Below are 14,258 nucleotides of genomic sequence, written 5' to 3'. Positions count from 1 at the left end.
CAAAGACTGGTGGCTTAGTAGGCATGGCAACGCCTCTGCGGGACTTAAGAGATCAGTTTGACATACCTCCACTCTAGTGAGGCTACCTGGTTTTATTTAGGATACAAAAGTCTTATACAGCTTATTTAGGATACAAAAGTCTTTCTGCATTGGTCAAGCAAATGCTCCTAGAGAATGTGCTGCCTTAATACTGTTTTTCCCAAATCAGACCGTGACATCTTTAAAAGCAGCATGAAGGGATAGCAAAGAAAAGGTGAAGTGCTGTCTTAATTTACATGGTTGAAAAGAATGACTCATTTTCTTAAATCCTCTGCCCCACATTTCAGATAAAGACTGTTGTAGTTGCAAACTTAAATACTTAGATAGGACTCAGTAATATTTTCAAATGCATCAATACTTACTAAAAAAATCTGGTTTTAATCAACACAAAACTATTCATAATGTTGAATTGAAACTTTCCTACTTTCCATAAAGTAGAAGTACACACAATGAGCAAAAAATTGATTCCAGTGTCAAAGTCAATAAAAATGTAATTACTCCGTACAAAGCAGAGCAGCATCAGTGGGACAGATTCAGGAAACTGCTTTCAAAATACTAGTGGAGTGACTAAAAAGTATCCTAATTTTCAGTAGTATAGGCTCAAATTCCTTTGGATAGACGTGGTCATTAAAGACCTTTCCATTACATTATGATTTTAAAGAACCATAGCCATATCCTTTTCTTTCTCATATAATGCCTTAAATCTGTTTTCTCAAGTGAAAGATAGACAAGAGAATGAAAAAAAGTGTATCAACATTTCAGCAATTCATTTAGAATTATTAAAGTAGTGGATTTACATGCTAATATGAATATAAATTTGTCCTTATTCATTCCAACCCCAAAAGGAACTAGTGATTCTTCACATAACCTGATTCATTTTATTAGTAACAGCTGGGATAGCTAGCACTTTTCAGTAAAAGCTGGATTTATCCACTCAAATTGATTAGTGCAGCCCTTGTGATTATATTAAGGAATGAGAATTATTATATTATTATATAAATAAATTATTATAAGCATTTTGGTGTGAAAGCATTTATAACTGAACTTTAAAAAGGTAGGTATTACTAGCCTGCAGGCACAACACTGAGGCACTTCACTGATTTAAAATATAGGTATATTCTTGGAGGTGTAAACTTCTTAGAAGAAAACTAGGAAGTTATAAAATTCTTACATCCCTTTTAAAAGACAGCGTACACATGCTACATACTTAGATAATTATAGCCCCCATAATGAAGAACTAAAAAAGTCCTCCATATTTATTGGTTTTTGATGAAAAAACATAATTTTGAATAGCTATTACTCACATTCTCTCAAAACTTGCTCCTTTTACACTTAGAGGCTTGCAAGTCAACATTGGCTTAAGCTTTTGTCTGGAAACACAGATCTGTTTGGAACTACACTGGGAACATCCCACTGGAACACTCTACCACATCAGGGAAGCCAGTACAGAACATACAGTAATCAAATACATTAAAGCACAGCTGCAAAAGACAACAACTGTGATTTGTAATGCCGAATACCACCAACAAAGTGTCAGGTTAGTCAGCTGTAGCAGTAAAAATACAGAGTTGCCAATACAATTTAGGCATAGGTACATTAAAGAGCTTCAACTGACACAACGATACCACCCAAGGATTACCCCTTTTCACTTGTCTAAATTATACCAGTGAAAGTTTCATGTGCAGCAAAGCTGTGATCACATATTCTGCTTCAAAAGTCCTAGTGAAGGTATTACTTACAGGCACGAAACTGATCATAAACAAAAGCCTCTGTGAAAAATTAAGACCTTAGAATGAAACTATTTTATTTTTCATTGCATTTGATTTATTTGTATCAGAGTTTAATCTTTTTTTTACACTTCTTGAAATCTAAAAGCTTTCTGAATTACTCTAGCATTTAATCACTCTGATTTTTACTATGTACTATTTAGGATCATACGTAATTATATCTGAAATATTAATACAAAATACATACAAGTGATTCACTAGGTTCTATTTCCTCTCAAAAAGATTTGTTCATTATGCAAAACAAAACCAAGAAAAAACACCACCTCCCTCAGGAAAAAAAAAAAAAAACAACTTCCACAAATGCTATGCAAAATTATACAAAAGATACATTATTTTAACCACTATTTCAATTTTTCTGCAGTGAATGCAGAAAAAAATTAGGTTACATACAAAGCAGTACAGAATTTGTTCTGGAAAGCAGAAATCACAATTAAAAGATCCTAATCAAAAAAAGAGCATATGAACCTGCTGCTACCTAAACAAAACAAAAAAGAATAAATAATATCTTTAAATAACAATGAGACTTATCTTCTGGTAAAGTACAGTTGCCTACACCAAACTGCAAAGGGAGAAACACAAATGCCTTTATCAGGATCACAGGATTACAGTGCAGGTTATGTTGAATTTATCACAGTAACAGTGAAATAGAAGCAAACAAATAAGCACATATGCAGGCTTTGAAACTACCTATTAAAATTGTCAGTTCTCATCTTAATTAAGCATAATAAATCAAACCAGCTACAAAGCAGAGTCTCATATTGCTGGAATCTGCAAGAACCTGTTTTCAGAGAAATACTATTACACTAGTTGAAGTTCTGGCTTGAAATTCTTACAAAAACACTTTACATGGTTAACAATACATTTTTCATTCTCTTTTTTTCTCTGCAATCTTATGAATTCTTTTCAATTATGAAAGTATAAAATGTTCAATAGGATTCATCTTTTCTACTGTAATACTTTGTATTGTCAAGTGAAAATAATAGCAGAAGCAAGTGATTTGCAGATCTTACTTTTCCAAATTCTTAATCTAAACTTTAATAATCTGATATATTTAAGACAACCCATCTATTAATTTTCCTCCTTTAAAGGTTACCTACCAAATATATTATTTTGCAACTAGCCTCTAGACATATATATGCTAAGAACAAGAAAGCTACAAGAAATAAAATAAACACAATACTTATGATGACCATACCTAGTAATAAGAACCGCATTATCATGGTGGGCAATCCCATTTTCTGGAATGGTGTTTCCATCACTTTGGTGGGAGAGAATGGATTTCTGCCACTTACAGAAGCTATCGAGGGACTTGTCTGCATGGTGGTTTATCTCCAAGTTTGGCTGCAATACAACATGCATACCAGAAATGTTCCAAACAAATTACTAAGGTCAGTTGTTAAGCCTTTTGAAAACTAAAATGGGACTATAATTAGAAGCAGTGGTGTCTAGGAATAAAATCTTCTTGCCAAATTTTATTTCTGTAAAATCTGACCCCAAGTTCAGCTGTGTATTACTGAACCATCATTCTTTCTGCTCCAACTTTAATAATAATTTTGTCAATACAGAAAAAAAAATAAATCAAAATACAGATCTAAAAATAAAACTGACATCCCCGAAGGTGTAATAATAGTCACCTGAAGTAAGAATACATATCTTTGAGATGATACGCAAGGAATATTCCTTTGAACTGCTTCATCTTGATTAAAGCAGTGAAAAATTATGTGATAGGTTTTGAACTCAGAGGCAGCCACTTCAATCTATACTTAAATAACTCTACATTCTATAATAACATAACTTGTATTTCACAAGGTATAAAGCTTAGCACAACAGCTCTTACCTGATCTTCAGTGAGGACAATCAAACGTGTCACTATAATATTCACAACGTTTCCTAGACTGGAATCACGATAAAGTTTGGCAACCTGACCTCCAGAAAATAAGAAAAGGCACAAAGTCAGACAAGAAACACAACTTGCTTCCTAAATAGTTAAAAATTAGCCCAATTTCCTCATGTAGTTCCATAATGTAAAGTACGTCACCTAAATAAAAGTTATTTTTTGACCAAAAAAAATGACCATTCTGTTAAAAAAACCTCTTTTTAAGTCACGCTTTTCAGTTGAAACTGTTTATACCTTGTTTCATAATTCATCCAGCACAATGAGCATCTAGAGTGTCGATATAAGCAGAATAGAACTGTATAATCTGAATGTAATTATTTGAATTCAAAATTAAAGACAACAATTTAAAAGTGATCACAACACACTTCTTGACATTTTCCCAAAACGCCAAGATTTCCAGTATTTAAACTATTCATTTCTGCAAGCTAGTACTTATATTAAAGCATAATTCATGGCAATAAATAAACACTTGATAGGTCCATTATCATTTCAGTACATAGGCATTGATACGAACACAGAGAAGGATGAAACTTACAATATTCATTACACTCAAAATGTAGTGTTCAATGTCTTTGCGTCCATGGTATCCCACCATCATTTTGTCTGCTACTACCAGCGTTTCCACAAACCGTTCAAGGCTCACAGATCTCTTCTGTCGACTATGACTACTTCCTGTGCCATTGACTGGACGTGAAGCTGGAAAAGCAGATGCATCATTCATCCACCAAGGTTTGCCACTTCTTGTGAGGTCTTCTAGGAGCCAAAACAATTAAAATACTTGAGAGGGAGTCACTTGTAAAACTCATTCAAATGCAGATGGTTTATGTTGAGATTGCCATCTCCCAAGTTTCTAGCAAATGAGTCTTTCTTGAGGCAAAGAAAAATTAAATTTCTTTTTTTTTCTAAATTATTTTTAACTAACTTATATATTGGAAAGGCAAATTTGAGCACCAATAATCTCAACTCCCCTTAAATTTGAATTAGTATGATAAAGCAAAAATCCTCTCTTAATATGTCTGATTTTGCACATTCGTGTTACTATTAAAGATTAGTTATAATTAACCACAAGAACACGTCAGAATTTTAAGAATAAGAACAAGAACAGCTGTAACCTCTGGAAAAAAATACTAGAAACCAAAAATTCAAAATAATTGTAAAAATTATCTGATTACTAAGGATTAAACATGCTCATAACACACTAAAAAGCTTTTTCCCTCCTGCAAAAGTCTGTAATTTTTAGGCAATTAGGCTTACATGCCTAAAATGAATAAATTTTCACTTCAGAAACTTATCATAATATATTTTATCTGCCTTGTGAATTAACTGTAATAGAAAGTTCTAAATGGTCTGACATGGGATACTTGCCATAGTTATTTCAACACAAATTTCAGTTTAAATGTGTTGATTTTTGGGGTTTTTTTCAGGTAAATATATAGAAAAATATTTCTTCTGTGCAAGAGATAAATTATTAAAAATCCAAAGAGCTGTAATTATTGGCAAAACAAACATTACAAGATGACTTTGAATTCTAATTCCTGTCCTCAGACAAAAATTGAATCCATCCTTCCCTACAAAGGAAGGGAAGGATGGATTCAATTTTTTGGCTTTTTTAGTGTGTATCATATATCCCTTTTCCACAAGAGCCAGCAAAGATCTCAAGCTAAAATTTAGCAAAGTATATTGTTAGTCTGGTTTTATCCAAATAGGATTTCAAAATATCCAAGTTATTCTTGGTATTTACAGATGAGCACAACAACATTAATAGATACATTTTTGGCTGTCTGAACGGGACTGCTCAAATGAGTAATTTTCTTGCATCATTACTTCTACTAAAACAGGGTCAGCTAAGGATGAATAGAGATAGAACCTCCCATAAAAAACCAATGCTTTATGCAAGTCAGCTAAGCACACTGATTTCAAAGAGAAAAACTACACCACAAAGAATGTATGTTCAGGTCAAAACCAAGAATACAAACCTTCAGCATTCCTACTGTTGCACTGTTTCATGATTTTTGAGGCTATGGTATTGGCTCTAAAAGGCGCATATTTTAGAAAAGTCAAAAAATTTAAGTAAACCTGCTAGTTATTAAAACACCAGTAACAAAATGGTCCTCATTCTCCAATGGTTATAATTCTTTCTAAAAAAAATCCTGTACAGAGTATTAAAGCCTGGTTTGGGTTCTATAATGACTACTAAGCTTTCTCCTGGTTTTCACCTCTATTCTAGAAAATTCAAAGTTGCTTGAATTGTTCAAAGACTTTCATCACACTTACTTGTCTTAGAAATGTCTGGAATTCTCTCTGACAGCTACTGTACTAAATTTTTTTAAAATTCATTCTTTTTCAAATAACAAATGCTGATAGTTTCTGATGCTCTTGGAGTGCTCAAAGTATTTTAGAAAGTACTGCTTCCACATTAATTCAACATTTTCACTCAAAATTCATGCAAACTATTCTAAAGATTTAAAACCTACTGATTTCAAACATAAAACTTTCAGAGGAAAAAAAATATTATTTTGGAACCATCATCATACTATCTTTCAAACAAAGGTCTCAGAGAGCTCCATAAGAACAACCATATCTCATTTTCTTATCAGATGAGAAGCTTAGGCTTCAGCTGATCTCAAAATTGTATAACTGCTAAAATATATCAGTAAATAAAGATATATTATTTATTTAGTGAAAATAGTTATGTGGCAACTTAACATCATTCTTTCAACACGTTCATAAGTTAAAAAAGAAAAAAATTAAGCTCCATTAACATTGAACATAATTATAAGGAAATAAAGAAAGGTAAAAATAAATGGAAAAATAAAGAAAAAAACCACAGAAAAATACTATAATTGATCCCAAAATAATTATTGCAAAAATGTGAAATTAGGTTTTAAACTGCAACTGAAAAGAAATCCAAACCCATGTAGACATGGAGTTCACAACTACTGTACACAAGTATTCCTAAGTCAGTCATCTAAGACATTGGGTGGTGGTAAAGGTAGAAAGAAAGAAGCACAAATGGAAAAATATCTTAAAATGTAATAGCAAACTTATGCTAAATGCAACTATGAAAATATTTCGAAACAAAACATTATGTTGTTTTTTTCTAAATATTTTAGCACCATTATTTCATGCTTTTAACAAGCTTTTATTCCATATTTTAGAATATACCAACTGTAAAGTCTGACATGAGTGAAATCACTACATAAATCAAAAAATAGGACAACTATCCAGAAATAATCTGCCACTCTGCAGCTCTCATATGTCAATTTTTGTTGTTTCTCAATCCTATACAAATACAGCATTTTGCAAGATAATCCAGTGATCTCAAACCCCATTGAAGCAATTGGAATTTGGCAGTGGAAAACGTCTTACCAAGGCCTTAGTGATTTCAGCTATATTTAATAAAATTAACAAAATTAATTGGTGACAATACATGCATGAAACACAAATTCAACATTTTATGTTTTGAACATTTTTATGTTTAAATGCTTAAAATCTAATTTAAATTATGAAAATGTATCCTGTGCTCTCATCTGATTCTTCATGCCTCTCCAATTCTCCTCTTGCATTACCTACCATAATTCTACCATTGATTATGAAGTGGCCCATCATTTACTGATCCAAATCAATTCTGATCATGCTTTCACCAAATTCTGTACTCCACTTTCTATTCTATTATTGTCATTCTTCTCAGAAAGGTCAGAAACTACACTGCCCTTGTCTCTATCAACACTTCAAAACCCTGACTATTTCCCTGATGGAGAAGAGGTACAAAATAAACTAGGTTACAGTAGGGGAAACTTGACAAACAATGAATAGTGGCACAGTTTCTCAAGCAGATTCCTCCCTGCATAGAGTGCTAGGAAAACTGTTCTGAAGGCAAAGTTAAAATCAGTCTCCAGACAAAATAAATCATATACTGCCAAAAGGTACTTACAGCTTTGTGATGTTTGCATTTTAAAAGACAAAATTGGACTATTCAAAACTTCCAAAACCAGTCAAATTCCCTAAACATCACTGAATACCTGGCTTTAATCCTTCGGTGTGAAAGCTGCAAAACTGAAAATTAATACTTGACTTTATTTTTTAGCCTTTTTTTTTAGGTATTTCAGGATGCTTTGCATGCTATTTCCCTTTAAGATAAAGCTGCAACAGTGGTAAGAAAATGAGTTTAAAAGGCTTTGTTACCCATGAGGGTAAAACAGAATGTCATCTGGAAAAGCAAGACCTTGCAGTCTTGGCAGAGAGTGAATTTTTTTGGACATTTTAATGGAGTGGAAATAGTATACAGAACAACAGGAAAAGGAGAAACTGAGATGAATGAGTATCATAATATTCTCAGGCTTGTAAAAAGCAATACTTTAGTACTTCAATAATTAAGGACTTCAGGCTATGAAAGCTGAGGGAATGCACAGGAGCTTCCAAGAAAAAGGTACCATCAGTTATACTAAGTAATAAATGCTAAATATTATACCATGTTTTACAAAAAATGCATGCAATATGTATAGCTCTGATCAACCTGTGATCCATGTAACAGATACCACCAGAATCACTGAACACAACCTGACAAAAGCAGCTGCCTCTGCTTCATGGCTTGGAGAAGAATGACTTCTAAGCATTACTCTAGAAGATAAGATCCAACAGAGGCCAAGATCCTTTCTTTTTGTAGGGATATAATAATGGTAAAAATTACATGTACCTACATTTCAAAACCTTCCACTTATTTCAAGCGGCTTAAGTGAGAGCTCTCCCAGGAAAATGAACATATACTAGTACCCTTATTTCACAATCAGTTAGCAGGCAGTAACATTTAAGAGATTTGTTTTGCAATACTCTAAGCATGTATATTGAATAATGCTCTCAAACTAAAACAGAAGTTACACACATGAAGTCTGACATTCCATAAACACAATTAACTGAAACACTCAAGAAAAAGCTATCTCCCAAGAATGGATCTTGCAGACAATCTGTACTGTAAGCTTAGACAGCTGGTGCCACTAAACATTATAAACTCCAAAAGAAGCTAAAATAAATTACATCAATGAACTATTATCTTATTTTATTTTAAGATTAGTTATTGTCAGTCTGTCCCATGCACTGAATTTCATGGAATACAACTTCTTATGATTGAACTTTTAAGAATTACTATTCTTAAAATTATAGAAATACTATAAGCTATTACTGGAATATAAACAATTGACAAGGTTAAAACATTTTTCTAGCACGTTAAAAAATTACTTTTGTGTTCTAAAAGAACTTGTCAGATTTACTCCATGCTGTCTTCAAGAAGTTAGTTTTCAGTTTATTCAAGGGTTATGTCAGAGTACTCAAAACCTGTATCTGTAGAGGTTAAAACTACTTTACAAAGAAAATATCTCTCTATCAGAACTATATAATCCTGCCTATGAGGCACAGGTAAATCACATACTTGACTATAATGGAATAATGTCAAACAACTGGACCAAAAACAAGTACCAAAACACTATAAACCTCTGTAAACAAGAAAGATATGGACTCAGTTCCAAATGTATTGATAATCATAATGCTGACATATTTATTGCATATCAAGTTTCTTCAAATGAGATTGAACACATACTAAGCACTGAGCTGTAACATGTAGTCATTCAAGCATGCTTTCCTGTTGGGAAATGAAGTACATTTATTCATATTTTGTGTAAGCCTGTGCTCATTTCTACCATTGTACACAATATAGGCATTAAACAAGACTTATTCCTGCTGTCTTAGTTTTTGAAATACACTATATTCTCAATCTGAATCTGAAAAAAAAAAATTAAAAAATCAAAACTACTTTTCAACAAGACATTACATCACCCAGAATGAAGATTCTCATAGCTACATTCTTCACTATGTCTTAAATGTGAAACAAGCAAGATCTTAAAAAACATCTCAAATTACCATTTTTTAAAAGGAATGACACTCATTCTTGTTTACCTGAGACTCCACAGTGACTGTGATCATAGAGGTGCTGCTGGTGCATGGTAGATTTTTTGTATATAACATGAGGATGACCATTCCCATAATTATAGTTACTAGAATCTTCTGTTATATTTCTTAAAGGCTCAATAAAATATTCATCATCTTCTGTAGCAATGACTCCATGCTTAAAGAAGCAAATAAAAAAACAAAAGCTTACAATAGACAATATGGAACTACTATCACAAAACTTAGCTTTAAAAAACATTCTCTGTGGAGAAATCCACAGCTAGAAGCTAACACATAAAACAGTGCATGAGCCAGCTCTCGTCTGCTGATTTAGTATGAGCAGAGTAGGTGCCTATAAACAATACAGTGAGAAAAAATAAAACTATCATTGTCCTATTTGTGGAGAACTTTCACCTTTTTTTGGTAGATGCAGTTAAAAAAACAAGAGATAGTTTCAGAATATTACTAATAATCTCTTCACCGAGATGTTCTGAAATGACATGATTGATATCCATTAAAAATTACACCAAGCCAAAATGGTATAAATGGAAAGTCCAATATCCCTCTGTGATGCCACATTGCTAGATGCTTAAAGCCAAATACTTCATCAAAGACAAACACGAGGAAGGATTAATTTTAGAACACATATTCAAAGAAACCATTTTTATTTTACATCCAGACACAATCCCAAAACTGAGCTAGTTAACAGAAATCAAATTATTTATATTAACTTAAGTTATACTGTCTACAAAGCATTTATTCCATAAAAACTGCTGCCATAAATCTAGCAAACAAGAGTTATGGCAGACTGTACTAGACCTCATTCTCCATAACAAATGAATATTTTTTTTCCTCATACTGCAGTGCAGAATAGTAGATATCCTAGTCTCATAATTTTCACATTTGTGAACTCAGCTTCTTCCAAACAGGAAGTGGTTTATGGAAGAAAGGGGAGACTTCAGGCCAACTATGCAATTTCCTGAACCTTCAGCAATTAAAACTGAACTTTAGCAGAAAATCCAGGTTTTGGATCCTTTCAGATATAGAAATACTGGGGAATAAGCCCTGACAGACTCTACACCAATGTTCACTAAATAAAAAATTCTGATACCCATATGTAGAAAATTCTGAATGTACAAACTTTCTATACAGGGAAGAGCAACCCATCAGACAGAAGCCTGGAAGCAGGAACTCCTACATTCATATCCTGACTTGATGAATCACAAATTGCTACCACACCTTTTATCTGTGAAACAAATACTACACATGAATCTTTTTTTAAGACCTCTATGATCAGTCTTAAGACCACTTACTCTGTATCTGCTCTAAAAATCCTAAAGCTGTTTTCAAATATCAGAGTTTGTCTTTTTACTCTTGGTCAAAGCTCTTGTCCTGCTACTGTTTTGTACATAAAATGCCTACAGTTCTTTACTTCTGAAACAACATATAAAACTTACAAAATAAAAAAACCTATGCAATACATCAGAAACAAGGGTTTTCCAAATAGAACTCTATTATAAATGGTGAAAATATATGTATGAACAGACTGCAGCTTTCAATTACTCCTTCCTTACATTGTGAATGCAAAATAAGTGTTTCTCTTCGGTGGTATTTTTCATTATGAACTCAATTATTAACTCAGAAGGCAACATCAGGGTCTAAATTCACCTGGAAGATGCCAGTATCAAATTCCTCTTACAATGCCTTCTTGTAACTTGAAGTCTAAGATTTTACTAGAAAATAAATAATTTACTGGTATACTGCTGCTTAAACAGTATTGAAAATATAAAACAAATTGTAACTGGGCTTGCCAGATATGCAGAAAGAACCTTGACAGTTTGGACTGCATCCAGTCTGCATGTCAGACATCTGGGTTCAAGTGAATCCTGAGCCATTGTAAGCTCTGGTATTATGTTCCCACAGGAAGAGAGTCCTGTGGAGTGGTTCTGGCCAACACCATCAGGCTGTCTGCCTCATGCCAAGCCTGAGAAGACAGAGATACCATCCAATCAGTGGCACTGTCTCTGAGACAGAGTGGGTCCTAACTTAAATTCCTCCAGAGCATACATCCTTCCTGTCTGTACTCAAGTCCAACCATGTTTGCAAGTCTAAGCATAAATGAGATTATTATATCAGATACTGAAAATGATAATTATAAGTGGCAAGACTACCTCAACAGAACTAAGTTCATTCAAAAAGCATAAACTCTTAATTGCAGCACTAATTCTCTACACAAATTGCATATTTGCTCCTGCAAGTAACTAAAGAATGTCTGCAAACAACGGTCACAGTTCCTTCAGGTACCAGCAGTGACAATGGTAAGGACAGCATCACCACTTTTTCCAATGCCTAGCTGATATCTGATGTCATTTGCCCAAATGCTAGGGTGCTTAAGAAAAGACATTTCAATTACACTTAGTTAAGGAACTACAAATAAATTTTAACATAGAACTACAAGGAGGAAGTGAAAACATTTGTGGTCAGTTGCTGCAGTCAGACAAGTGATTCAATTTAGCACTGGAAACACAACGACCCTGAATATGCCCTTCCCATAAGCCTGGCTTAGGTAGACCATTTTGAGCCTAACAGTATTTTTGCTTGCAAACAAAACTGTTCTTCCAGTGCTAAATTAATGCAACCAGTCTTGATGAATCACCATGATTCAACAGTGAAATGACTGATTTTTAAGAAGCACTCTAAATACTGCAACTAAAAAGTACCTTGGTGATGGCCAGCATATTTTCTAAGTTTCAAAAATTCATTTGGCTAGAGATAGTGGCATTGTTTATGTATTCAGCAAAGCCTGATTAATACATAGTGGGAAGTGTACTATTATATCCAAACCAACATTCTAAATATCAGCTTTGATTTATAATCCACTATCTGAGGAAAACAGAACTTCATTTGAAAAAGGAGTTTGAAATAATGCCCATTTAAAGCATTAAATAATATGAATTAATAAAATGAATTAATTTTCATTTTCTTTTTAAGTGTTGCTATTGTATTTTAAGAGTTCATAAATTAAACTTCTGCTCCAAAGCATCAGAAATATCATTAAGACATAAGAATGACCAGAAAAGGTTTTGACATAATACCATGGATATAAGAAACAAGCTGAATGCACCAAGTATGTTACTACAAGGAACATTCCCAAGATTATTATCTAAAACAGATTGTTTGAGGTCCTGTGTTATCCAATCTCACTACAGACTGCCAACTCATGCTAACATATACAAGGTCTGGTTCCAGCAGTTTGACATGCTCAGACAAATCTGTGAATCCACATGGAGTTCCCCTGAATTTGTGAAAAAGAATCTTTTTCTGTCAGGCTGTCCAGCCAGGGCCTTAACCTCCTTCAGATGGGGGACATCCATCAGTTGCAAAAACCAACTGAATTATGGGGGACAAGTAAGCACATGCCTTTTCCACACAGCACTATAGTTTCACAGTTTTTCCATACCTTGAATCTCTTTAGGCTTTATGTTTATCCATCTTTAATATAAAGTACTAGTAATGGAAACTTCTGAAAACGAGTCAGTGTTGTTCAGTATGTCAACAGCTGGCTATACTACCGAGGAAGAAGATTGCATTAACTTACTGTGCTCTCAAAGATGAAAAAAATAGTGATCTGGCCTGAGACAGCACATCATGGAATCTAACAAAAACTTAAAACCTTAAAACTAGGATAGGGACAGTTTGTATATAATTTTCTAAATACTGATGTACTGCAAAAACATATGAGTATCAAAGATAGCCTTAAAGACCCTGATGCAGAATTATTTCACATACAGTCAAAAATATCACAGTATATGTAAACTATGATCTACAAAAGTAGATGCATTCTTTAGAGTAAAAATGGCTTTCAAATGAACTGACTCTTAAGAAAAATATTAGTAATTTATAAATATATGTATTTAGGAATAAACGAGGCAAACATTAAGTCTTCCAGCAAAATAATTCCCCACTGAAAAAGTAAGCTCATGCTCTTAACAGTCACTTACCTGTTTCTTCTTTATCATTTCTGTTTGGATGGAGATAACTGTGCTGTCCAGCACAAACATCATGCAATGCATGAACTTCACATATATGGAAATAATGCATGTTTTACATTAGCCATTTACTTGGGACCACAGTAGCCTCAAAATAGTTCCTACTACAGACCTTTTCAGCCCAAAATTACAAAATTTTCTACCATGCAAAACTTGTTTGAGGACTCAGTTAAGAGCTTTCACACATGGCAGAGGAGAAAGATGAGTCAAAATACAAAGTTTGGGTTTTGCTTGATTCCATTACTGAAGGCCCCAGAATTTCTCTGAGATTTGCTCCTCCCAAAGTGAGTCCATGGAGTCCTCCCAAACTCCATTCCCCCAAGGTGAAGTTCCTCTCTCTTCAGCTACTCTACCACCATTTCTTTTCCTCTTTCCTTCAGTATGAAATAGTCAGCTTAGAAAATGCCTCAGTCTGCTGCCTTGTACCCAACACCCAGTCTCTAAAATGCTGTTCCTTGTAGGCTCTTTCATGATACACCCAACCTACAATCCACCCACAAGTGTAGCATTCACTACAGTAAACATGAGTTTGGAAGCCAGCAAGTT

General features: G+C 33.6%; 1 protein-coding gene across 4 annotated transcripts in view; it reads right to left on the bottom strand.

Moving 5' to 3' along the window:
• ADAMTS6 (ADAM metallopeptidase with thrombospondin type 1 motif 6) overlaps positions 1–14,258 on the bottom strand; it is a 143,162-nt gene that overhangs the window by 118,688 nt on the left and 10,216 nt on the right. For 3 of the 4 annotated variants that reach the window (XM_071425335.1, XM_071425339.1, XM_071425337.1), the window contains exons 4-7: positions 9,673–9,841; positions 4,259–4,476; positions 3,664–3,747; positions 3,022–3,167 (exon numbers count right to left, since the gene is read on the bottom strand). In XM_071425335.1, the coding sequence (XP_071281436.1) occupies positions 3,022–3,167; positions 3,664–3,747; positions 4,259–4,476; positions 9,673–9,841 (617 nt within the window). The remainder of the gene's footprint in view (positions 1–3,021; positions 3,168–3,663; positions 3,748–4,258; positions 4,477–9,672; positions 9,842–14,258) is intronic. The other variant, XM_071425338.1, reaches the window with a different exon arrangement.

The sequence above is a fragment of the Agelaius tricolor genome, unplaced genomic scaffold (assembly GCF_023055355.1).
Source record: "Agelaius tricolor isolate 1412-34295 unplaced genomic scaffold, bAgeTri1.0.p SCAF_4, whole genome shotgun sequence".
NCBI classification, from domain to species: Eukaryota; Metazoa; Chordata; class Aves; order Passeriformes; family Icteridae; genus Agelaius; species Agelaius tricolor.
This window is presented reverse-complemented; position numbering and strand designations above follow the sequence as displayed.